Source organism: Electrophorus electricus, chromosome 7 (genome assembly GCF_013358815.1).
Source record: "Electrophorus electricus isolate fEleEle1 chromosome 7, fEleEle1.pri, whole genome shotgun sequence".
In the NCBI taxonomy this organism is placed as follows: domain Eukaryota; kingdom Metazoa; phylum Chordata; class Actinopteri; order Gymnotiformes; family Gymnotidae; genus Electrophorus; species Electrophorus electricus.
In genome coordinates, this window is record NC_049541.1 from 21,718,036 (window position 1) to 21,742,989 (window position 24,954).

The 24,954-nt window shown below is 44.3% G+C and overlaps 3 protein-coding genes across 4 annotated transcripts; 1 reads left to right on the forward strand and 2 right to left on the reverse strand.

Moving 5' to 3' along the window:
- Positions 1-1,683: 1,683 nt before the first annotated feature.
- On the reverse strand, positions 1,684-5,849 carry zgc:162331 (uncharacterized protein LOC793007 homolog). The gene is made up of 5 exons (XM_027007544.2): positions 5,681-5,849; positions 3,079-3,270; positions 2,670-2,826; positions 2,178-2,360; positions 1,684-1,930 (listed from the first exon to the last, which is right to left on the reverse strand). The coding sequence occupies exons 1-5, from the start codon at positions 5,847-5,849 to the stop codon at positions 1,684-1,686; spliced, it is 948 nt and encodes a 315-aa protein (XP_026863345.2).
- A 3,062-nt stretch (positions 5,850-8,911) lies between these two features.
- On the forward strand, positions 8,912-21,200 carry slc13a4 (solute carrier family 13 member 4). 2 transcript variants are annotated; one of them, XM_027007551.2, is made up of 16 exons: positions 8,912-9,056; positions 12,095-12,223; positions 15,543-15,679; positions 16,106-16,281; positions 16,733-16,781; positions 16,876-16,909; positions 16,997-17,071; positions 17,165-17,349; positions 18,111-18,230; positions 18,545-18,646; positions 18,748-18,849; positions 19,100-19,206; positions 19,349-19,485; positions 19,588-19,749; positions 20,067-20,204; positions 20,372-21,200. In XM_027007551.2, exons 1-16 carry the CDS (start codon positions 8,937-8,939, stop codon positions 20,507-20,509), a joined length of 1,911 nt encoding a protein of 636 aa, XP_026863352.1. In that variant the 5' UTR covers positions 8,912-8,936; the 3' UTR covers positions 20,510-21,200. The 2 variants fall into 2 exon arrangements, with proteins under 2 accessions (XP_026863352.1, XP_026863351.1); XM_027007550.2 differs by having other exon boundaries at positions 16,876-17,071.
- On the reverse strand, positions 21,083-22,001 carry LOC113575815 (cytochrome c oxidase assembly factor 6 homolog). Its single transcript, XM_027007549.2, has 2 exons — positions 21,577-22,001; positions 21,083-21,470 (listed from the first exon to the last, which is right to left on the reverse strand). The coding sequence occupies exons 1-2, from the start codon at positions 21,718-21,720 to the stop codon at positions 21,375-21,377; spliced, it is 240 nt and encodes a 79-aa protein (XP_026863350.1). The 5' UTR covers positions 21,721-22,001; the 3' UTR covers positions 21,083-21,374.
- Positions 22,002-24,954: the final 2,953 nt, after the last annotated feature.

The window sequence follows — 24,954 nt, forward strand, 5'->3', positions numbered from 1 at the left end:
TAACATGCACACGGGCGCTATCTTGTGGATATTGTGTAGTGATATACCAGAGAGACGTTATCAGTAGCAAAATGTTCACATTTTCTGTCAGTTACTTCCCGTAAGTAGCTGCCCGTTTATAATACGAATTAATGGCTATGCTGAAACCTACCAAATTAATATTAATAACTACATATTTCTTTAATGCGAAGATAGGTAAAAGTTTAAAAATGTTTGTGAGTTCATAGTTATTCTGAATTTTTGAGAACACAGAACAGCAATGGCAGCAATCTTTATATCTATATCTAAACAGACTCGCAGGTCTGTTAAATTTACAAAAGTGGTTTGTTGTCTCCATGTTTCTCTCGCTGTATATATGTATGTATATATAGAGTACATATAAATATATATATATATATAGAGAGAGAGAGAGAGAGAGAGAGAGAGAGACACAGATACAGTGTCTCTCTCTTTATATATAAAGAGAGAGTCTCTCTTTATATATATAGATAAAGAGCCAGGCAGATAGTGTTTCTCTCCAAGGGGTGGGGTTTCATGACATTTTACAGCATTTATCTAACACTTTTATCCAAAGCAACTTACAATTGTGCCTGAGTACAACTTAAGCAATTGAAGATTAAGGGTCCCAGGGGTCCAACAGTGGCAACATAGCAGGGGTGGGGCTTGAACCAGCAACCTTCTGATTACTAGTCAAGTACCTTCACCACTGAGATACCATGGCCTGGGCTGTGGTCGGGGATGATGTTAATGATCTCCAAAGAGGGCAGGTTCATCTTTGGCTTTGTGGGCAAGTGTCGGGGTTCTACATCTGAAGTGGGTGACTACAGGAAAACACAGCAGTGGATTGATGTGTGTGAACGTGGGACGGTTGAATATAAGTCATGTATCTGCATTTTGGATCAGCCGCTAGGGTGTAGGATTGTGTGCAGGGAGGCCTGATGAGGGAGAGAGGCACAAGTTCGGGCCTGAGAGGACCAGTGATTCCTCAGAAAAAGAAAGACTCTTCTGGTGCATCCGGTCATCACTACCCAGTAGAGATCCATTCAGACAGTGGACAACGCCCAGGCCCAGCTACTGAAGACCAGATCTTTTGAAACACCACAAAGTACAGTAGAGTAACTATTTATTTTCTGCTTATTCTGTGTTTGTCTTTCTTTCTATTTTCAGTATCAGTTCATATCATCTTGTAGAATAACACATGTGGCCTTGAGTAGATTCTTTGTTATTTATTACTGAAAAACTGTTGCTACAGTGAGAACAGGCACTAACACATTTGATGCACAGCAGCCCTGACAATGTAGGGCAGATAGAACCATACATACTAACAATACATAATAATAAGTCTTTAGCTGACAAACTGAAAGGTGCAAATTCTAAATGCTAAATACTAAGTCAGGCTCCAGAGGGGGTGGTAGAGGTTGGGTGGGAGCGGCTGGGGTTAGAGGGTGGTAGAGGTTGGGTGGGAGCGGCTGGGGTTAGAGGGTGGTAGAGGTTGGGTGGGAGGGGTTGGGGTAAGGGTGTGGTAGAAGTTGAGTGGGAGGGGCTAGGTTAAGGGGGTGGTAGAGGTTGAGTGGGAGGGGCTAGGGTAAGGAGGTGGTAGAGGTTGAGTGGGAGGGGCTAGGGTAAGGAGGTGGTAGAGGTTGGGTGGGAGGGCGTGGTAGAAGTTGAGTGGGAGGGGCTAGGTTAAGGGGGTGGTAGAGGTTGAGTGGGAGGGGCTAGGGTAAGGAGGTGGTAGAGGTTGGGTGGGAGGGCTTGGTACAGGTTGGGTGGGAGAGGTTGGGGTAAGGGTGTGGTAGAAGTTGAGGGGTGGACATATCCCAGTGCGCTGGGGGCAGTTGGCGTGGGCGCTGTTTGGGGCACCATGTGGGAGTAAACCTGGCTCTCTGCACAGTAGAGCCCTGGTATGGGGGCATTTAGTTGGCTCTCTTGACTGTTAAGACACACACACACACACACACACACACACACACACACACACACACACACACACACACACACACACACACACACACACACACACACACACACACACACACACACACACACACACACACACACAATTTAATTCAAACTTTATAATGAACATGGGCATAAAGTAGCTTTTCATAGATATGAACATTTCACTTGCTTTATAATGTTTCAGGTCTTAGTTTCTGTCAGGTCTTTAAAACATTTACCTTTCATAGCCATGGTTCTCGTAGCCAGAGAGATGTCCCACATGTAGGAGGCTCTCCACAGGCAGGGGGGTCACCAGATCCTGGGACAGATGGTAGTTCTTCGGAGAGGGAGCGGTGTCCCAATCTTCCTCCTTCCTCTTTATCCAACACTCACTTCTCTGGCTGATCTGAGGCTTAGTTGTCCTACAGATCCGGAAGTAAATCACCCTATCACCATTACCACTTTCACCATTACCACAGTCCCCATTATCACAGTCACCATTACCTCATTTTGTGTGTGTGTATGCGGGGGGGTGGGGGTGGGGGGGGGGGGGGTATGCAGGCCAGTGTGTGTGTGTGTGTGTGTGTGTGTGTGTGTGTGTTTTCATATGCCCGTGTGTGTATAAGTACATGTGTATGTCTGTGCACAAGTCTGCTAATATGTGTGTACATCTGTCTATGCATATCTGTGTGTGTGTGTGTGTGTGTTTGTGTATGTGTGTGTGTGTAAACCTGTTTGTCTCTTCTCTCTGTTCAACCTTCTCCTCACGTTTGTACTCCTGCAGACAGCAGATGATGAAGGCAGCGGACATAACGATGATGATGGCACTGCTGACCACTGACATCAGCACGGCCAGACGCAGCCCACGCTTCTCCGGTCTGGGAATGACTATGGGAGACACAGCACATGCCACACACTCTGCACGACCACTAACTAGAGAATACGGACTCACAGACACGGAGCCTGCACTCAGGGTGATGTTCACACTAATGCACACACTCATCTCTGCATGTTTGGCCTTCACTGTGATTATTAATACTGTCAGGCCCCATGCAAACACACCGTTATACAGAAATGGACCCTTCTGTATTGCTAGTTGTCCTTCCCGCTCTTACACACAGTAAAGTGTGCAGGTCTTACGCTCACAGACGGGAGGGTGGTTACTCCAGCGTGGTGCGCCACCCTGCACCACACACCGCATCCTCTCACTGCCCACCAGCTGGAAACCCTCCTGGCACCAGAACACCAGGGCGGTGCCTTCAGACAGTCCTGCTGCCTTCACCATGGAGAATGAACCCCACCGTGGGGGGACTGGGGGCAAACATACCACATCTGATACACACGCGCACACACACACGTGTGCTATTTTAAACACTATTCAACTGAAATTATATTCTTTCACTGACAGTAAGTGTGAATGCGTGTGTGTGTGAGTGTGTCTTTGTGTGTTTGTACGTGGGAGTGTGTGTGTGTGTGTGTGTGTGTGTGTGTGTGAGTGTGTCTGTGTGTGTGTGTCCGTGTGAGTGTGTGTGTGTGTGTGTGTGTGTGTGTGTGTGTGTGTGTGTGTGTGTGAACGCGCACGAGTGACTGGGACCTAATCAGAAATTCTAAGCTTCTCTCTTTTCCCCTCATGCTGTTCCTTCTTTTTTCCTCAGTATTTCCTCTGTTTCTCAACAGTTTCTCCCATTTCTCATTTGTCCCAACGTCCCTTCTTGTCAGTCTTAATCCTCCTCTTTCTGTCCTCTCCCACAGTGCTTTGCAGTGTCAATACGTATGATGGTTCTTAATGGCGTGGAACTGAAGCACAGCCTCCTGACAGGACAGAGTGTTTATGGTTCTCACCAGCATGTGCATTTGTGCCCACTGTGTACCAGCAATAAGCTGTGTGGTATACAGCATGCCAGTCTCTTTAAGCCCGGTTTAACTGGCATGGTAATACCCACCTGGACCAGTGCCCGCAAGACTCCTCCTGCCACACTGTTCCTGTCTCTCTTTAAATCCTTGTTATTTTCTTCTTTTCACTCTCACATCATTCAGCTCTCTCGCTCTCTCTGTCTGTCCCGTCAAGGTGATGCCAGAGATTTTCTCTCAGAATAGAACATGATTAAATAAAGATTAGAGTGACACATTAAAATTTCATCCCCTGCACAAAGTGTGTCCAGTTTCATGGGGGCTCAGGTTACGTCCAGTGCTGACCACAGACAGGCTGGAACGGCCACACAGAACCAACAGGTCCGACTCTCTCTTACAAAGGCTTCACACTGCAGGCAGCATTCAACCAGACATACTTTGGCCATCAAGGGTGTGTTTTATCCTGCATCTGTCCTGTTATGATAAATCTCTTTGGAACCACACAAAAAGTCACTGAGTGAAAATCTGAAATTTCATGGTGGAATGAATTTCCAAGCAAAAAAAAAAGTGGCTTTGAGGTTATTTCTTTGTAAACTCTAGGGTGGTTTCTTCTCAGGTTGGAAGATTTGATCTTTGTGATTTCCTTTTCAGAGCCTCTCACAGGCCATGAGACACCATCTCCTTGTCTTCTGTCTCTTCTTAGCGGAAGGGTCACTCGCAGGCAGACTGGGATGTGTCAGCTGCACTAAGACCAGGCCCTTTTCCTGGCTGTGGCCCCACTGATCAGCCACACATTTTGACTCAAACTAAAAGGTGATTTGCAAAGTAGCGGTGGTCAGAACACTGCATTGGACAAGTATTTTTCTAAAGGTTTTCTATAATGCATACATGCAAAAAGTGTTGAGATCACAGCAGTTGTGGCCTGGGCATCGAAATGCATCGTGCTTCATATCCTGGAGATGTCATTATATAAACACTGTATGCGTGCATGCATGTATGTGTTTGTGTGTATATAGTGTGGTTTGTGTGTGTGTATCTGTATGTGTAGGTGTACATGCATTTCTGTGTGCGCGCATGTGTGAGTGTATGTGTGTTTGTGTGTGTGTGTATGTGTGCATGCATGCATCTGTATGTGTGTGTATGCGTGTGTGTCTGTATGTGTGCGCACACATTTCTGTATGAGCAGAGATATTTTATCACTATATGTATATGCAAGATGTGTGTTGGTAATGGTGTTGAAGTTTTGCTGGATAACAGTAACGAAGATGCTAGAATAACATTCCCTGTGGTAGGACATTTACTCCAAAAATCAACCTTGAAAAATGTTCTGCTTTTCTGAAACTTGTTCACAGTTACATTAACATTTAAATTAGCTATAGGTTTTCATTACTTCAGTAACACTCCAGTGCAGTCAGTTTAGATACGGCACATTTCAACGTAATGTTTGTCAGATAAGAGTTCCAATAGCTAGATGATAAAACTGTCATTGAAGTACACCACTGATATTAAGAAACCGTTCGGCTTTAAGACTTGTTCTCTACATTGTTAAAAGGTTTTAATGTAACTAATAAATTTGGTCCTCTTTGTATTACAGTTTATCTACACTCCAGTTATGCAGTGTCCAGGAGGTTTCTCTTGATCTTAAAAAAAAAAAGAATACACCAACTATACATAAATAAGCTCCGATCCCACAAAAAAAGAATACACCAACTATACATAAATAAGCTCTGATCCCACACTCTGACTTGACATGTACTACCTTTGATCTACTGTATGTGCCCGACAATAATTTTTTGTTAAAAAAAACCCCCTGCTACACAATGAAAAATGGAAATCACAAAGCATAAGAAGGCTTGTCTGTTACTATATGAACTCTCACCTGCCGACTCACCTGTGTAGTTAGTGGGAGGGGCCACGGTGACGTCAGCGTCTACGCGGGTGGACGGAGAGATGGAACTGGCCGCAGACCCTTGCGCTCCAGTCCCTTTACACGCCAGAGTCCACGTGGTCACGCATAACACCTGCCATAAGAGTCCTGTGCTCCGGACGCTTCCGGTCATATCTGAAGACTGCGGCCGCTTTCTCGTGCTCAGGAGCGCAGTCGCTTTTTGAGCCTTTAGGTCGCTCCTAGTCACGTGCCTTTTTAAATAAACAGTGACTGATGGCTCTTTCTCTCGTGACTTTTTTTCTCGGCTGTATATCCACGTGCTCTACTCGGGATGTCTTGCGTAACGTAACGTGGACAAGCTAATTTATGTACTCTTAAGCCTGCTGATCAATCTCTCCCCCATCCCCACCCTCTCTCTCCATCCATCTATGTGTATGCGTGTTTTAAAGCGCCATCGAAAAAGATAAAAGTAACGTTTAGGGGCCGAGCAACATTATAAATATATTTACCTTTAAATCATTAACTACGAGCAGAAGGTTAAATGTCCACATTACGTTTTTAAACACTGCAGTTTAGATGTTTACAGTATCACATTTGCCACTATCCATGTCCTCTAGTTTTTTACGGCAGTCGCGCGGGCTCGAGTGCTCGAGACCGCTCATAATGTGTGCAACACTGACACCAACAGATGCGCGAGCTTTAGACACGCTGTTATATTGTTCACGAGGACAATCTTGAGCGGGAACGCTCGCTTCACTCCCGCCTTTACTGACACGGTTTACTGTCGCGAAATATAATACTGCAGCCATCTTAGTTTTCCAAATAAAAGTAATGAAATATTTGTACAGACCGGCCCACATACATAGAATATCCATTGGTGTCTTAGTCACGTTTTACCAACAAATCTGCAGTACGACCAAGCATTTTATTGTCTTCCAGTTGTGCTTAGGGTATTCCCTCTGTGTTTAAAACAGGTAGTTCTATATAGAAAAGCCAGGACATGTGAGTCCTGGTCACGTATTCATGTCTTTGGTAAAAATTCTGTCACTAAAACTCTCACAGGCGGGAGCCCCCAGTCCTCTACTGGGACAGTGCGTCTGCTGGCCTGATGAGGTCACGCCCCTGGATCACACAGCCCATCTCCCTGGCCAGACCCAATACACCCCCCACCCAGGTGCTCCTTCACCATGCAGGGCAGTGCCCACGTCTTGGGGCACAGTTTGAATAAACACATCCGTATCCCTGGCGACAGGAGCAGTGCTGGCAGAACCTGACGTACACTTGTTTTTGGCGTGCGCTGGCATCGCCCTGGTGGTCTCAGGTTTGCCCTGGCAAACTCGGGAACAGCATGGAGATGGTAGTGGAACATCTCAGCATTCCCAGTGATCCTGGTCGGAGTGTCACTCTGGCAGGACCAGGGGTGGGTGGTGGTCCCCATCACACTGGTATTTTGCAGTGACAATGATGAGTTGAGTAACAGGTGTCAGGTAAAAATGCCCCACGAGCCTGTCACTCTGGAGGAAGATGGAACAGTGTAGTCCACTGGTCGCTGCTGACTTGAAGATAAGCTCCTGGTTATCTTCAAGTCAGCAGCGACCAGTGGACTACACTGTTCCAAGTGCTGAGAAATACATTTGAAAATTAGCCGCTATTAGCAGTTTAGCTCCATACATCGCCATTCATTTTGGACTCTCTCGCGGGCAACCTCTGGCGTTGTGCAGGAATAGGAACCGGCTCCGGATCAGTGTATAATGATTTGCTCCAGTCCAGCGTTTCATTACCGGTCGCTAACATTACTCAAGTATTCCACTAGATAGCACCACACGACCATTTAGAAGCACGAGGACAGAAATATGATAATTGAGCAATGTATAATACCTGCAGAAACGGTGTTTAAACAGAGTGTGTGTGAGTTAAAAAGGTTGAAGATGATTGATACGAGAGGAAAAAAGATTTCCATAGACTCTTTTGGACATGTAAATGGGTGACGTATGTCTAACTAGGTCCTCTGGCTGATACTATGTTTGTGAGGTTTTGATGATGGAGTGTTTGTATTGAATTTTTTTCTTAATAAAGTCAATTTAAAAAGGCAAAGATGTCAGCAACGATTTCTTTATTTCACTGTTACTGAAATTTAAATTTGCCTGTGTAGTAGTCACTGACAAAAGTAATATTTTTTGACAATTGACAAAATATTTATAACTTTGCAAGTATAAATAACTAAGCTTTTTTTTTTTTCAATGGGACGTTAATTTATTTTTTATTATTATTACATATTCACTAATTCATAAACTAAGCGATAAAGGGCTTATATTAAGTCTACAATAGTTTCAAGCAAACGACGTGTGTTTTAAAGTTATTTGAGTCTGATAAATCTCTGCTTTAGACTATATCCCTAAGACCTTTTGTAATACATAACACTTTATACAACTGTTCCCGCTGTTCTTTGACGAAACCCACAGCTCTTAATCAAACATTCCTTTAGAGCCGCCCCCCACCGTACCGTACCCACCCCACCGTACCTATCACACCGTACCCACCCCACCGTACCTACCACACCGTACCCACCCCACCGTACCTACCCCAACGTACCGTACCGCACCGCATCTACCCCACCGTACCCACCATCACTAATCTGCCGTTGGTCGCGGAGCAAACGGGGAGGAGATACCACGCGTCTTAGAAAGTGAGTACGCTTGTAAAGCTTTACATTTGAACTGCTCCATGGAAGAAGTTTTTATCTGAAGTAGAAAACAAGGCTAAGTTTTCTTATTTTAGTTATTTTAGTGCCACTAATGGTTTGCGACATTGCAACCGATAAATAACATGTTATATTAATATAACATTAGAACATTATATATAACATTACTGCAAAAAGCTAAAAATGGAAGCACACAGATAAAAACGTATACAGGAGGCAAAATGCGTTATCTGTTCCGTCAATACATCGCGTGACTGACGGATCTGTTTATTTCCCCTCAGTGGTATACGGGGCACCGCGTCGCGTGGACCGTGGCAGCACGCGCCTATAACAAAAGGAAGGTCACTGACCCATGCAACGAAACCGCAATTTATTCAAGAAAGCAAGCTTCACACTTTAGAGGACATGCAGAAAAGGAAAAACATGCTTTTGTATTAAAAAGTACAAAAGTTATACCGACTTACCAAATTACAACCAGAAGAAAGACACCCGCAGGAGACATCTGGGCAGTTTTGGCCCGAAACACTGAACTACAGAACACAACTACAGAAAACTCAGATGGGGCTTGACACCGCTAAAATGGACCTATGCAGAAAAGTATGGTCGGCGCGCAAACTGCTTGTGGTTGCCCTGATTCCGCTGTCGCTACTACCCCTGCCCCTCATCCACCCGAGCAGTGTGAGTATTTCATCCGGAGCTTTTTGCCCGCGCGCACAGAATGCGTTTGCGTGCGTTTTTACGCATTGGTGTTCTTTGCTAATCCCGTTTTCTTGCGCCAAGTTGTAACGTTGTAGTTGCGTTTACTAAATACAATAATGCTCCGATGATAAAGAAATGCTCTGTTTTTAAATGATTCTGGGTAATTACACGCTTTTGCTGATTAAGTAATTATTTAAATAATAATAAATAATGAGGAAGTGTTTGGGGAGGCCACGCGCATAGACAAAAGTGACACTTGAACTACCAAAACCGTATACTAGCATTCACTAATTATACTATGTAAGTCGTATGTATGGTATAGGTTCTACAACAGTACAGCGACCTCTCACCAGTTTGGAAACTTTCCAAATTTCGTGGGTTGAAGAGACAGACCACTCGCACATTATGTATCATCACTGTGCGCCCCCTGGATTCTTTTCATCGAAGGTTTCTGGGGAGAACTGTTGTCTGAAACACGAGCGGTTTGTACAGATGTTGTTTGTTTATAGAGTGTTTTGAGGATTCGATCCGAGTCCAGTACACTCAGTACCTGCGGATATATAATTGCACATCGCTCTTGAGTTTTCAAACAATCCTCAAAACACTGTGTACATATATATGTGCAATTGCTTCAATGAAATAATTAGTCTTTTGTTTTTTATAGCATGATTTAAACATGCTGTTGGAGAATTGTGCACGTTACAACAGCTACAACTACACCATTCAGCCGAACAGATGATGGTTGCAAACAGAGATCATACAGAGATCATTTTCCATATTATATGATTATAATCATTTTAATTTTATATAATCATTTTATAATCATTTTCCAGATTATATGATCGTCAGACGGACACTGATGTGTGATCATGTCTGGTGACTGTGATCAGTGCTTTACACCTGAGGTAGCTAATCATCACTGAAGAGGGTCAATGTGGTTGCAGGTTTGTGTTTCAGTCAAGCGAGAGCCACACCTGAGTTAACTAATAGCAGCAAAAAGTCTGAGAGCAGCTGACTAAACATATGGAGTGAGGTGTGATACTGCGTGCTTGGAGGAAACCCCACAGCCACTCTGGCCCTTGAAGATAAGAGCAGACACACTCAAGAAACACTACTGTCATCAAAAAACTGGTGGAGATTAGATACTGTTGGTCACTGATAATGGGATTATCACTGCCCTTAATCAAGGGAAGTCAAAGGTAAGAAATAAAGGTGTCATCCTGTAGCTAAAAGCCACATACTAATCCAGTCTCACCAGTAGTTGTGCCAGACTACAAGCTAGTGTGTACTACAGCAGAAATAAGGACTGGCACTCAACGCAGAGGGTCTCTCAAAATCTGGAGAAAGGCACCCAGGTTGACACAGCATGTAGGTTCATGTTGTCCGTGCTACGCTGAGAAGTGATCACGATACACTGAGACGAGATGAGCTGACATCCAGATCTTCTCACCTCCCTCGTGCACAATGTCTCCTCCCAGGGTCCAGTTCCCTAATGGAAATCCTTGCTCTGTGAATGCACTGACTCCTAGAGCAACAAGGAGATTAGAGCCCAGTGAAACAGCGTGTATTGGTCTTAATCTGGTAGCTATGCTCATTACTGTGGCATGCCTTCACGTTTAAGCCTGGGCACAGCTGGCAGCAGACGTGAAGCATGAGAGGGGGACTGGCATGGAACACTAGTGCATGCAGGTAGGGCAGGCAGAGAGGCCCCACGTACTTCTAGTACCATGTCCACCATATCCACTGGTAGGGAGACGTGACATAGCGAAGAGGTGGACAAGCCCGAGGTGTGAGGGACACATAGCAAATGCCTGCTGGACTCACGGCTCCCTGCATTTACTGCATCGCTGTTTAACTGGAGAATGTGTTAATGCGTATTAATGCAGCAAGGCTGCTTACATTATTATAAAACCTGTTTAATGCATTGGTTTTAATCGCCTGATTAACTTGCTTCCTGCCGTGGCCCAGTAGCTGTGTATGTGGAGGCACGCAAAGGGAAATTTGCTTCCAGAAAGTAAATATTTTACTTTATTTGCTACTCATCTTAGTGGGAACATCCTGATAAGAGTTTCATGTACGTAATTCAGCAGTTCTGAGTATACGCCTAAATGTTGCCATGCAGAACTGACAGGACCTTTCTTCTCTCAGCCTAAGGGCTGTCTTCCAGGGTTCCTTTCTGCAGAAATGTTCCCACAGATCCCACTGGGAAAGCTGGTGACCAGTTGCGTTATTTAGCCTTCAGGACAGAAGAGAGGAAGGGGTTGGCTTGGAAGTTTGTTCATGTTTTTGAAACTGTACAATAGTGTCGTGTTCAGTGACTCTCTCATCTTTGCTATCTGACCTTGCTGACCTTATAAGTCACTTGGTCCAGGTAATTATGACTAAAGAAAATCATCCAGAAATCTAAACCTTGTAAATGAAAATGCGTAATGAAAGCCAAGCACTGCGGACTATCCTGTGTTATCTCCTACGGCCTTGTAACAGCGGCGGTAAATAAGGTCTTTTGAAGTGCGACAATTAGGATGTGCTTTTATTAGAACAACTTAGCGTTCCATTTTACGTAATCCTTCCAGATCCTAAGGTGAATTAGACTACATTTATCATTTATTAAACTGGGCTGGATTAAATTGATCATTTAGTAAAATGGACTAGACTACATTTATCAGTGGAGAGTCTCCATTTTTGTGTATCTCAGGACTATAATTAATTAGTAATTAATAATAAAAAAAATAAATGCAGATATATGCGCAGATATATCCTTCTCAGTCTGGTAATGCTTTCCAAATCTTTTTGATTCAATAAATAAATTATCAAATGATAATGTCAGTGTTAATGTGAGCATGTGAATAACCATGTAACAGATGAATTATTAGGTCGTGTAAAGTCCATGAGTATTACCAGATATCACTACATAAATATGTTGAATCATGATACATCGGTATCCAGGTATATCGTCACACCCCTACATGTGGCCACTGCAGAGCATGTATAGTGCTGAGAGTTCGGTTTGTGTGTAGGAGTCTTCCTGTGCCTACGTGCTGATCGTGACAGCGGTGTACTGGGTGTCCGAGGCTGTGCCTCTGGGAGCTGCAGCGCTGGTGCCTGCATTTCTGTACCCAATGTTTGGGGTCCTCAAGTCAAGTGAGGTAAGCCATCTCTTCTTAATACACTGAACAGTGCCAAATCGCTCTCTCTCACACACACACACACACACACACACACACCCACACCCACACCCACACCCACACCCACACTCCCTCTGGCAAAAACAAGAGACTACTACAAAATGATCAGTTTCTCTAGTTTTTGATAGGTATTGATGGGTATGTGTTTGACCAGGCTGAGCAGTTTTGTTTTATTCTGTAAAGTACTGACATTTCTTCCAAATTCCAGATAAAAAATATTGTATTTTAGAACATGTTTTTTTTTAATGCAAATGACTAATGGTCAAAATAACAAAATTTACAGAAATTTCTGACCACATATAATGCAAAGAAAAAAGCTCATACTCATTTATAAACAACACAGTACTAATATTTCAACTTAAGATGAGTCAAGAAATCAATATTTGGTGGAATAACCCTGATTTTTAATCACAGCTTGAATGCATCTTCACATGCTTTCCACCAGTCTTTCACATTGCTGTTGGGTAACTTTACGCCACTCCTGACACAGAAATTCCAGGAGCTTGGCTTTGTTTGATGGCTTATGACCATCCATCTTCCTCTCGATCATATTCCCGAGGTTTTCAGTGATATTCAGGTCTGGAGATTGCGCTGGCCATGATAGGGTCTTGATCTGGTGGTCCCTCATCCACACTTTTTTCCAGCTTTGCACGACTTCAGCCCTGCCTCCAGAAGCCTGTTTCTAACCGTCCTCGCTGTGCAATTCACCCCAGGTCACTTGACATCATCTTACAGTTGTTAAGTTGCATTCGAATGAGGTGGCGATCATCACAGTCGGTAGAGTCGTTTTTGACCTCTGTCAGTCTGTAGCTGTTGTTGTCCCATGCGTTTGCTGCTTGACCTTGTTCTTATGAACCGTAGTTTTTTTTATTTTCAAGATAGAAGCAACCTGATGCTCACTGTATCCTTCTGAACCTCTTTTCAACTCTTTTGGCATGGTCTGTAGCTGTATTTGAATACTTACTTTTTTGGTAGTCCTAGCACTGCTTTTCCCATCCAGCTGGTTCTATAACAAGAGAATAGTGATTACAGCATCAGTGGTTTTTATACTGTTGCTCGTTAGAACAAGATTTTGTTAAGGTGATCACCTATTCAGCATCTCATTAAGTAGAATGAGGTGTGTCTGTGAAGGAATTCAACAAACACTTGAATGGAATGGCTGCTGTACATGCAGAGATGCTGATTTAAGAAAAAAATATTAGCACTTTCAGAGAAAGAAATGGAGAGAAAGAGGTCACATATGTGTGTGTTTGTGTGTGTGCGCATGTATGTGTATGTGTGCATATGTGTGTTTGTGTATGAGAGAGAGAGAGAGAGAGAGAGAGAGAGAGAGAGAGAGAGAGAGAGAGAGAGAGAGAGAGAGAGAGAGAGAGAGAGAGAGAGAGAGAGAGAGAGAGAGAGAGAGAAGGTCTGATTAGCTTGCATAACTGTGGTCCTGGATCTTGTGACCTGTGAGACGCTCTCAGCAGTAGTTCTGTAACTGCTGGGGCCATCTGTGGAATTACAGGACAGGAGTGAGGAGACTCTTTATGGGTCATAGCAATGAAACTGCATTACACACATAGACTTATAGAAAGAATTCATCAAATCATATTCAGTATAATAATTAAATTAAAAATAATAAGTAGAAGCAGAATTTGACGTCTCACCCTATCGTAAAGGTAAAAAAAAAAAAAAACCAACAAATACTCTTTAACCAAGAGTAATGGGGAGAAATACGGTTTACTCTTGAGTTTCTGTGGAAACACCCTGCTCTGAAACACTTTTTCAGTAAGTTAAGAGATGATCATATGACAATTCTGTCCAGTCTTGGTGTTGAAATCATGTAATCATGTAAATTAAGCAACAGCTCTAAAATGTAAGGCTAATCTATGCTAGGCTAGGATAGGGTACGCTAGGCTATGCTAGGCTAGGCTATGCAAATGTATTTGTATCAAACCTTTCATACAAAATAACAATTCAAAATGCTTTACATAAAGGAAAAATAATTAAATGCTAAAATGATATAGCCTATTACATCCTGGAATCTATCACCTCAGACAGGCCTTAGCGGAAGACTTTTTTTGCAAATAAAAAGTTAAAAATAAAATAGGTTTGTACAAGTGAAGCGTCCAGATAAGAAATAAAAGACATAAAATTAAGAATAAAGAAAAACACTAAAAATTCTACAGTGCTACAAGAGTTACAACAGAACATTACGACGAGAAGGCTACGGTAGTCAGACTGCTCAGTGCTGTATCAAACAATAGATCGACAAAATAGACCAGACGGCTGGAGGGATAAAGCTGGACACGCATAAAAGAGAAGCAGTTATACTTCAGTTTGTTTAAAGCGTCCAGGACAGTTTCTGAGAACACTGAGGTAAAAGTTGAAATATAATTACAAACCCTTAGAAACACCAAATACAATTTGATTTGGTAGGTTAATTTTCATCAGTTTTAAATGAATAATTTAATTTGAACTCTTTAATTTCTTTCAAATTAGTTTTAGTCATATTTAACAATCTATCTTGTCCGGTTGAGTTTTCCCTCAACTTTAGGGAAAGCCCCTGTGAGAGTCAGGTGGTTGCATATGTGTGTGCTGTAGTAGAATTAACACACACTAACTGTCCAAATTATGCAGTTTGCATGAATATAGAAGGAAATATAGTGTTTTCAGACTGGCTTTAATATTCTGTGGTGGTCATGACTGGCCAAGAGCTCTGAACCAAAGGGCTCTGAACCAAAGAACCTCCTCATGTGACTAAATCCTTTTTGACAGACTTGACAAAGCAGATGTGGTATCTTAAACCTGTGTAATCATGCTTTGTAAATATGACCTTTTCTCTAGTCTTTATTCTCTAGTCTTCTGAACAGTGCATTAAAAATGCAGTGCCTGTCTTCTGGTCATTTTTCTTTTCCTTCATTGTGACTTGTTTAAATAATTCTGAATCACTCATTACTTGTCACACATGTAGATGGTACCTCACTCATCACTGATCACTCATCACTTCACTCTTTACTCATCAGTTCATAGCTGCTGCCTGCTGTGGCATTTGTTTTTCTTTAGATTAGATTTGGGTCTAGAGGTCATATAAGGTCAGAGTTCAAACGCTCACTCAATCTTGCTTTGAACTACAGTGTCTAATTTAACGAGGCAGGTGTGTGACAAATCCACAGACGTTCTAACAGAGTAATGCGCCTATCTTTGGTGGATTAGAAACCAGACGTTTGTGATATGGCTGCACGTCCCTGATTAAAGCAGTTTTGGTGTGTGTGTGTGTGTGTGTGTGTGTGTTCAGGTGGCTGCGGAGTACTTTAAGGACACCACTCTGCTGCTGATGGGGGTGATCTGTCTGGCTGCCTCTATAGAGAAATGGAACCTGCACAAACGCATCGCACTCCGCATGGTCATGGTGGCAGGGGCCAAGCCGGGCATGTACGCCAGTACCATCTCACACACACACGCACACATGCACAGGCACAGACACACACACACACACACACACACACACACACACACACACGCACCCGCACAGATACACACGCACACACACGCACACACAGACACACACACACACACACGCACACACACGCACCCGCACAGACACACACGCACACAGAGAGGTGAAATAAGGTAAGGGTCATGTGCTACATCACATCCCCAAGGTTTCTGGCTAGATTCTGTTTCTATCAGTGATCAAGTGAGTTATTTCCTGTCTGGGCTGAAGTCAACTTCATGCTGCACCAGTGTAAGAAACGATTGATTTAATCACATAATTAAGGTGTTTTAGGTGGATGCCTTGGAATGCTCCTACACAGAATACACGCACACACACGATGGTTCTGGGTGGATGTGCCCTAGGTTGGTGCTGGGCTTCATGAGCTGTACGGTGTTCTTGTCCATGTGGCTGAGTAACACCTCCACCACTGCTATGGTAATGCCCATCGCCGAGGCCGTGCTTCAGCAACTCATCTACACGGGCATCGCAGACTCCCATGATGACTCCGACACCATGGACACGCAAGAGGATGAAAGCGGTACCATGACACGCCTCCACCCCATACCAGTGTCAGTGTAGAGTCACGCCTCCACCGCACACCAGTGTTAGTGCAGTCACGCTTCCACCGCACACCAGTGTCAGTGTAGAGTCACGCCTCCACCGCACACCAAGTGTCAGTTAGTCACGCCTCCACCGCTCACCAAGTGTCAGTGTAAAGTCACCACTCCACCGCACACCAGTGTTAGTGTAGTCACGCCTCCACCGCACACCAGTGTCAGTGTAGAGTCACCCCTCTACCACATGCCAGTGTCAGTGTAGAGTCACACCGCCACCGTACACCAGTGTCTGTGTAGAGTCACTCTGCAGGCAGAACTCTAACAAAGCCTGGCATACATCACAGTGGTTCTTCACAAATCCAGAGATCATGTTCATTTGTGCAGTGTTGTAAACATGCTGTCAATACTCTGATCTACATCACATCTTTACAGGTGAAGAGACTGTGAGCAAGAATCAGTTTGAATTAAACCGTAAAAACAGGTATGAGCTCAACCAAAACAGAACTCATTCAGTACAGCTCCTGGAATAAACTCATTTGCCTTCATTTATGATCGATCTTCATTTCTGTCTGCAGTTGTGAGAAACGTGATCTTTGCACGGTGGCAGAGGTAAGACCTGACATCATCAGAACTGTGACGTTACGTCATCAGAGCCGTGACAGTCCTTTCTCTGTTTTCCTTTTGTCTATTCCACAGAAAGCCAGTGGATTTGGAGTGAAACCGGGACAGGGTCCAGATGTCCCAAAGGAGACTAACGGGTATTTAACTGAGGTGAGAAGTTCGGCCAAGCAGAGCGAAAGCCCTGCAGCAGTAAAACTAACTTTGGGTTTTTGACCTCCCTGTCTGATCCTTTACACTCTGCAGACTGCAGTTGACATTCCCATGCCAAAGAAACCCAAGATTCAGAGGAACTCGCTATATCCCACCAAAAGAGATCACATGATCTGCAAGTGTCTGTCTCTCAGCATCACCTACGCAGCCACCATTGGGGGCCTTATTACCATTACAGGCACCTCCACCAACATGATCTTTGCAGAGCAGTTTAACAAGTAAGCATCTCTGCTCAGTGACATATGACATCAGAACATGTTTGCTGGTTCTTGCTGGGCTATTGAGGATTTGTTTAGGTTGGTGAAAACAACTATCCTTTTTCCATTTTTAAGGAACTGGGGTGAAGGTCTATCTTATTGTGAGGTCTATATTATGTGATATGATTATTAGGTCTATATTTTGTGATGTGATTGTTAGGTCTATATTATGTGATAGTATTGTTTGGTTAATTGTTTTATAGTCAGGAAGCAACATGCATGTTCTGCAGAACTACAGCACATCAAAAGTCAGTCTCAGCTTTTTTAATGCAGTTCACTTACAAATGAGTTAGACCATAGCAAACTCTTATTTACTCAACAAATTAAATGTTTCAATACACACAATATTCATGAAAAGCATTGTCAGGTGCTATATCATAAAATGAAGGTTTGTATCTTGCACCTCACTGAAGGAGCCACTTGAACATGTGTGTTGAGGTTTTGATGCTGTAAGCAGGACCTTGTACTTCCCTTCAAGACCATAATGCAAAGCTGCCTTTACAGCTGTGTTTGGTCATTCTGAGAATAAAACTAGATCAGGTTTGTTTTATAGGTGATAGTGAAAAACATATTAAAACTAGATCAGGTTTGTTTTAAATAGTTATTAAATAGTTACTTCTAAAACATACTGCCAGATTATCATCATTTCTGACCTGTTTGCAACAGAGTGTAATCAGCACATGAGGCAAATATCTCAAAGATCTGCTCCACCTCTCTTCTAGCCGATACCCAGAGGCTAAGTTCATCAACTTTGGTACCTGGTTCATCTTCAGTCTGCCTATTGCCCTGGTGATGCTGGTGTTGACCTGGATGTGGCTACACTTCTTGTTTCTTGGATGCAAGTAAGAGAAATCTTACTTAAAAATGTTTTACCTCTTTTTGTTTTTAACCGTGCATTTCTGTTCACTCACCAAAACAAAATCCCTAGGCACAGATTACTAGATTAAAACTGCATGCTTGAGAGATTATGATTAATTAATATTTGAGAGATTAAAATTTACTATCTTAAAACTGCTTGCTTGTTTGGAGATATTTTTGTCTTTGGGAGGTGAAGAAATGATTCCTGTATTTACCTGATGTTAAGTCAGCAAACAGGCACAGATGTAACTGTCTCTCGGGTCACCACAGTGGTTGTCTCACTGCAGAATGCACTTAGTTTCAGAGAGACTTGTTCTTGGAGTAAGAAACGCAAAACCAAGCGGGAGGTTCTCTCGGAGAAACGCATCCATGAGGAGTACCAGAAGCTCGGTCCCATCAGGTGAAATCTCGCCATCTATGCAAAAGCCCCAGCTGCCAATCTTTAAAACCACTTTTACAGTTTTGCAGCTGAACCACTTCTTATCCTACTTGTCCAAACAGCTATCCTGAGGTCCTGACGGGCCTCTTCTTCGTTCTGATGACCTTACTGTGGTTCACAAGGGAACCTGGATTCGTCCCTGGCTGGACATGCTTGTTTGAGAAGTGTGTGAAGACTCTGCTCGCCTATTTCTCTTGGATATCATGATTTCTGTCCAGATCCTTGAGTGTAACTGTTAGCGCCACACCATGACAGCCTCACATGACCAACACGAACCCCCAGTTCCAGCCCGGAGATGGTGGAACTGGAGACTTCACACTGACACTGGTGGTGTACTGACGTTGTTCGTGTGCTGATGTTGGTCGTGTGATGATGTTGGTTGTGCATCACCGTCAGTTGTGTGCTGTCCTGCAGGAAGGGTTACAGGACGGACGCGACGGTCTCAGTGCTGCTCGGCTTCCTCCTCTTCCTCATCCCTGCACGCAAGCCCTGGCCATCAGGAGGCTCCAGTCATGGAAAAGGTCAGCACCCGTGCCCTTTCACCCTGTACCCTCCTCATCATCCGCAGGCTCCTTTAGGCTTGGTCAGAAGCCTCTGGGGAATACACGGACTCAGTGGCACCTCTTACTGGCAGGACTTGATAAGACACCTCTCTCTCTTTAGACTCGGGGGACAGTGCCGATGAGGACGAAGGAGACCCCTTGGCACCCATGATCACATGGAAAGACTTTCTGCGACTAATGCCCTGGGAGATTGTTATCCTGGTCGGTGGGGGGTACGCGCTGGCCGCAGGATGTAAGGTACATAAGCCACCCCTCACCAACACTCCTGGAATGGGTCATAAACACTGATCCAGGTTCAGTTGGTGTCCCTTATGGCTGTTCTGTGGCTCACGCGTGCAGGTATCAGGGCTCTCCGTGTGGATTGGCCGGCAGCTGGAGCCAATGAGCGGCCTGCCGCCGTGGGCCGTCACGCTGCTCGCCTGCCTGCTGGTGTCTGCCGTGACCGAGTTCGCCAGCAACCCCGCAACCCTCACTGTCTTCCTGCCCATCCTCTCGGCTCTGGTAAGAACACGCACATGACGCCATGTCAAAGCAGAAACACCATCGCCGTGCCTTACTAGTAGAAACCTACAAGATCGAAAGCATTACTGTAACTCGTACCAATAAATCTCTACTTTCACACCAAAACATTCCAACATTATCTGACATGACACACTATATTGACAAAGGCCACCTTGTACGTAAAAGCTACAGCCACACAGATATCTAGATTTCATACACAATCAGTGAGTAACCCAGGAAGTGAAAGCAACATTGTTAGGTGGTGATCTGTCCTGAACAGCCTGTGACCTGACCCCTGATCTCTGTTGCTGTGGCAGTCGGAGACTCTGCAGATAAACCCCCTGTACACACTCATCCCTGCCACCATGTGCGTGTCCTTTGGAGTCATGTTGCCTGTGGGAAACCCACCCAACGCCATCGTGTTCAGCTACGGCCACCTGCAGATCAGTGACATGGTAAGAGGCCCAACTGTGCTGATATATACTGAGGTGCCAAAAGTTATAATAATGCCTACTAAAACTTGCTGGAACATACAAATCAAAACCAACATGTTCATATGTTTTGACAACAGCTGCATGTTCTGCAAAACCCCGACTTCAGCTGCATCTCTGTCACTTTGCAGGTTAAGGCTGGTTTTGGTGTGAACCTGATCGGAGTTTTGGTGGTCATGCTGGCCATAACCACATGGGGTGTACCGCTTTTCCAACTGACCGAGTTCCCTGCCTGGGCTATAGCGAGAAATGCTACTGGCAGCTTGTAGCCACCGGAGGGCGACAAAGCGTTTGCCAAAGCGTGCGGGCATTTAGTTTTTCTACCCGACATAAAGAAATAGACGCTTATACAGGGCGTTTTAAATGGTCACTGAAAGAGGTACCGAGGGAACCCCGCCCCCACCCCCACCCCCAAAGAGGGCATGTTGCATCACCGTTTACATTATGGCGAGTGTAGAATGATCCGAGTTATCTTGCAGACCCATATACCATTTACAATAAAAATAAAAACACAAAGGAATAAGAAAATAGTAAACTGATGTTTGCTTTTGCACCAAGTTCATTTAAAATATATGCACATCAACTCCGTTACGTTCCAGTGTTGTCCAGACTCGTGTCGAGTGTGTTTATGAGCGTTTTGAGGGAAATGACTGTAGATTATCAGTTTGCTTTTACAAGGTGAAGTTGGGAATGCCGTATGTTACGCTGTATGCCTTACCGTGTTCTGTCTATAATTCATTTAGACAGCAGTCATAATACTGCAAACATTTATAAAAAGGTCACAAACTGCTGTAAATACAACAAACTCACTATCATGCAATGTCCGTGAAATTACTTCCAAATCATTGTAAACATTTTTTTTATTTGTTTGCAATGAACCTGTTCCACTGAACTTCATATTACAAAACAACAAATTTTGTGTTGCACATTAAAAAAAAAAATCACACTTTACACAAACGATAACTGTGTTCATTATGTTAATTGCTAACGCTTTTGCGCACACACCCACATATGTTAAGGTTTAATCTTTAAATAATGTCTTAATCTGTGAAGACATCATACCGCTTCCGAGACACGTGCCACTAGCAGCAGCGTTACGGTGCAGGTCCGGTTCACCGCGCACGGGCTCTCGAACTACACTTTAGCCGCTCGCGCTGCAGGCTCGGCTCCTCCACCCTCCACCTTCTCTTTGTACTTCAGGAAGTCTCGTCTCTTGTCGAAGTATTTCACCTGTTGTGCAGGGCGATGACGTCAGCACCCTGCGCAGCATTAGTCAGAAAAGCCAGCGAGCGTGCTGCACAAAGCACCGCGCCCGCTCGGGTGTCACGATACTCACCCACTGCGCGGGGCAGAGCGCTTCGAACTGGCTCCTGTATTTCTCGCACGCAGTTCCGTCGTCCTCGTGCGAGTCCAGACACTTCCAGAGCTCGTCCTTGGCGCCCCAACACGCGCGCCTCTGCTGGGAGCTCGGGGCGCTCATGGTTGGCTCAGTGCGACCTCAGCTCAGGCGCGTGAGGACCCGGCAAAGCGAGGCGCGCGCTTATTAAGGTTAACGGAGAGAGACGCAAATGTCGCAGGTAAACAGTGGCTACGGGATCGCGCGCTTACCCGTAAGACTTACATAACGGGACGGAATGATGCGATGTCTGCGGCTGTAAGCGAACTGCCTCCGAGCGCCGACACAGTTTGACAACCTCCCTATACAAAACCCTCCCGTCCTCAGCCGCCAAGGGCGCGCACTAGCCACCTTTCCCCATGCGTCGCAACATTATGACGCGTAACCCCGCGAGTCTGCGGACGGCCACCAGGTGGCGCGCGCGTTCGTTTCACAGGCGCGAACTTTTGAGGAGTCCTTCAAATGAGAATTTGTGTGAAAAGACGGTGAAAAGACGTTTTATGTTTTCTAGCTCTTAAATGTAAAAGCCTATAATGTTAAATCAGTACGGCTGTTTAGGTTACTGGGGTTGCAGTAAATAAAAAAACAGACATCTGTGTTTGATTTTACAGAAATCTTTTCCGCTCTGTTACTATTAACACGTCCAGCGTCACTGTTCTCACCCCAAATGTCACAGGACGAGCACGAACTAGGTTTGCTTTCAGTCAGACGTTTATTCCCTGTTAAATTCACCCACTCAGACTTTTAAGCCAGTTTTGCGTCTACGGGGCCTCCAAAGACCTTGGCACGTGAGGGGGCCATTTGGGGAATCCAGTCTTGACGCGCGCTGAGGTTTGATCAGTGGAACGCCAGGCGTGTGCGTGCGAGATTATGCGCTCTGTTTTTATAGACGAGAACTCTACTAGAGGCATAACAGGTCACCATTATTCCAAAGTAATTCGCATTAAATGTCATTTAATTGTTCCGGTCTGTAATCGACAGGGTTTGTTTTGTTAATTATGCAAACTTGTTAAGGTTTAGTATTTATTATTCTTCCAAAATAATCAATGATATCCAGACCCACCTAAGGTCTTGAGGATCATGGACAATTCCGCTTATGATGGATGTTTTCCAAATGTCTTATTTAAAGTCTTTCGTGACTGGCTGAGAAGGGTAACCAGCTACATATGAATCTGTACATACTAAAGAAACTCCTACTCTATAGCATGTCCATTTAATGTCGAGAGCGTTCTTGTTTTGGTAAGAGAAGATATTTCAGAATAAATATAAATCATTACATAACACTGACAGAAACAGTCAAAGAACATTTCTACGCACCTGTGGAACAAACTATGGGCACAGACCCATTTGTATGCTTGCTGAGGGGTGTCCTGTTGTTACAGCGTAGAGGCCTCTGTCACGGTCGGTGTTTTGTTATACAAGATATTAATTAACCTCTCACCATGATCCACATGTTGCTATGGAAACAAGACTTAATACTCATTATGTTACCTTTGGTTAATATGTGTAAACCTTGCTTACTTCTTTTCTGTGTTTGTCATCTGTTTGTCTAAGGAATATAAAATATGCTTACAGCATAGTGAAAATTCTGATGAACTAGAACCAAGTAACCACTGTCAGATTGTTTTGGTGTAGATTTGTTTTCTAACACCAGTAAGATTGAGAACATATCACAGTCTGCTTCTCTGCTGGATATGTGCACATGTATCAGACTTCTTCTGATCTCTCTGTGTATCTGTCGGTCTATCACTTTCTCGCAGATAAGTCAAATGAGTAGCATGTTCTTGTTCTTAAACGTCCCCCAACCGCCGTGACCCAGTGCGAAAGGCATTGATTTGGATCACAGTGCATCTGCTTGCCAATTCTGTTGAAAATAATCTGTCTTTGAATGTCACTGAAACCTGACACAAACATTTAAAGAGCTCCACCAGCACTGTGTGGGTTAGAGGGGGATCAGACTCCATCAACAAGCAATGTTTGGACTCTTTTACTTGCAAAAATGAAACACAAAACCCTGAGACAGACAGACAGACACACACACACACACACACACACACACACACACACACACACTCTCTCTCTCTCTCTCTCTCTCTCTCTCTCTCACACCCACACACTCAGATTCTTATCTTAAGAAATCCAATCCACAGGTGTGGTGGGTATGTCTTTATTCACTGAAATGCTTCTATCATTCTCGCTGTATTTGCAGCGCCTTTGGTTTAGATGCTATCCAGTGTAAGAGGAGAACATGACTAGGTGACCAGCGTTCAGCTTCCCTTCTCTGCCTCTTCTTCCCTCTGTGATGGAGGCCCATGTGTCACTCTTTATTGTGTCTCTAAGAGCTCCTGTTAACACCAGTGGCGTTTAGCATACTGACTGACCCCTGGGAGTGACTTCTCCAAACATTATCATAAAAATGCACTCCCTGCTCTTAACAAGGGTGCCTCTTTCCCACTAGGCCTGGCCTACATGTCAATTTGGGAATTTCCTCAATGGGTTATTCTTGTTTTTTTGTTTTTTTTCCCTGTTCTTTCCAGCCAGCAATGTATCCACTTGACGGTATAAGACCTCCTGGGAACTGATGGTAAGGAGATTTTGGTCCACTTCTGAATCAGAACTGGCTCCTTTTCTGAGTTCAGTTCTGGACCGAGAGCACAAGTCCACTCATCCTCTGAAGTGGAACTTTGTCACCAGAGTGATGGTTAGAGTAGCATTTAGACTTTAGAGTGATGATGTTTATCGTAAAACGCAGTGTCCGGAGCGCACGTGTACAATGGCCTTTCTATGGACGCCCCATCGAACTTCGTTTAGAATGCTCCCCAGTGAAGTAGACATCCTGCATAAATTAGAGATAATCTCCGTTAAATTATGTAAATTTATGCGAAAGCATAGCAACAAGGAGCGCCAGAACAGCATGTTTGTAGTGCCGCACAGCAAACTTCGCAACTTTTACACGATGTCAGATGGAATGTAATAAACAGTTAAATCCGACAGTAAATAGATTTGTATTTGCCCCCAATTTATTGTTCTAGGCTATATTTGTGTAGATTAAAAACTCCTGGGACAAACTGTGAGTGTTAAGCAATCAGCCTCGGAGCGTTTATTGTTATATTTATGACATGTAGTGTCGGCCTGTAGATCGGACATACAGCGATGGCATCTTTGTGCCTGATATAAGCAGCACATGCCAAGAGCCACATCTGGAGTCATTCTCCTGGAGCCGCGGGCGTCTGATACCGTAAATCTGTTGATCCCCCGCGGAGGAATGAGCCGTGGGCGGCGCGCACTCACGGTCCACCCCCGCCTCTACACGGTAAT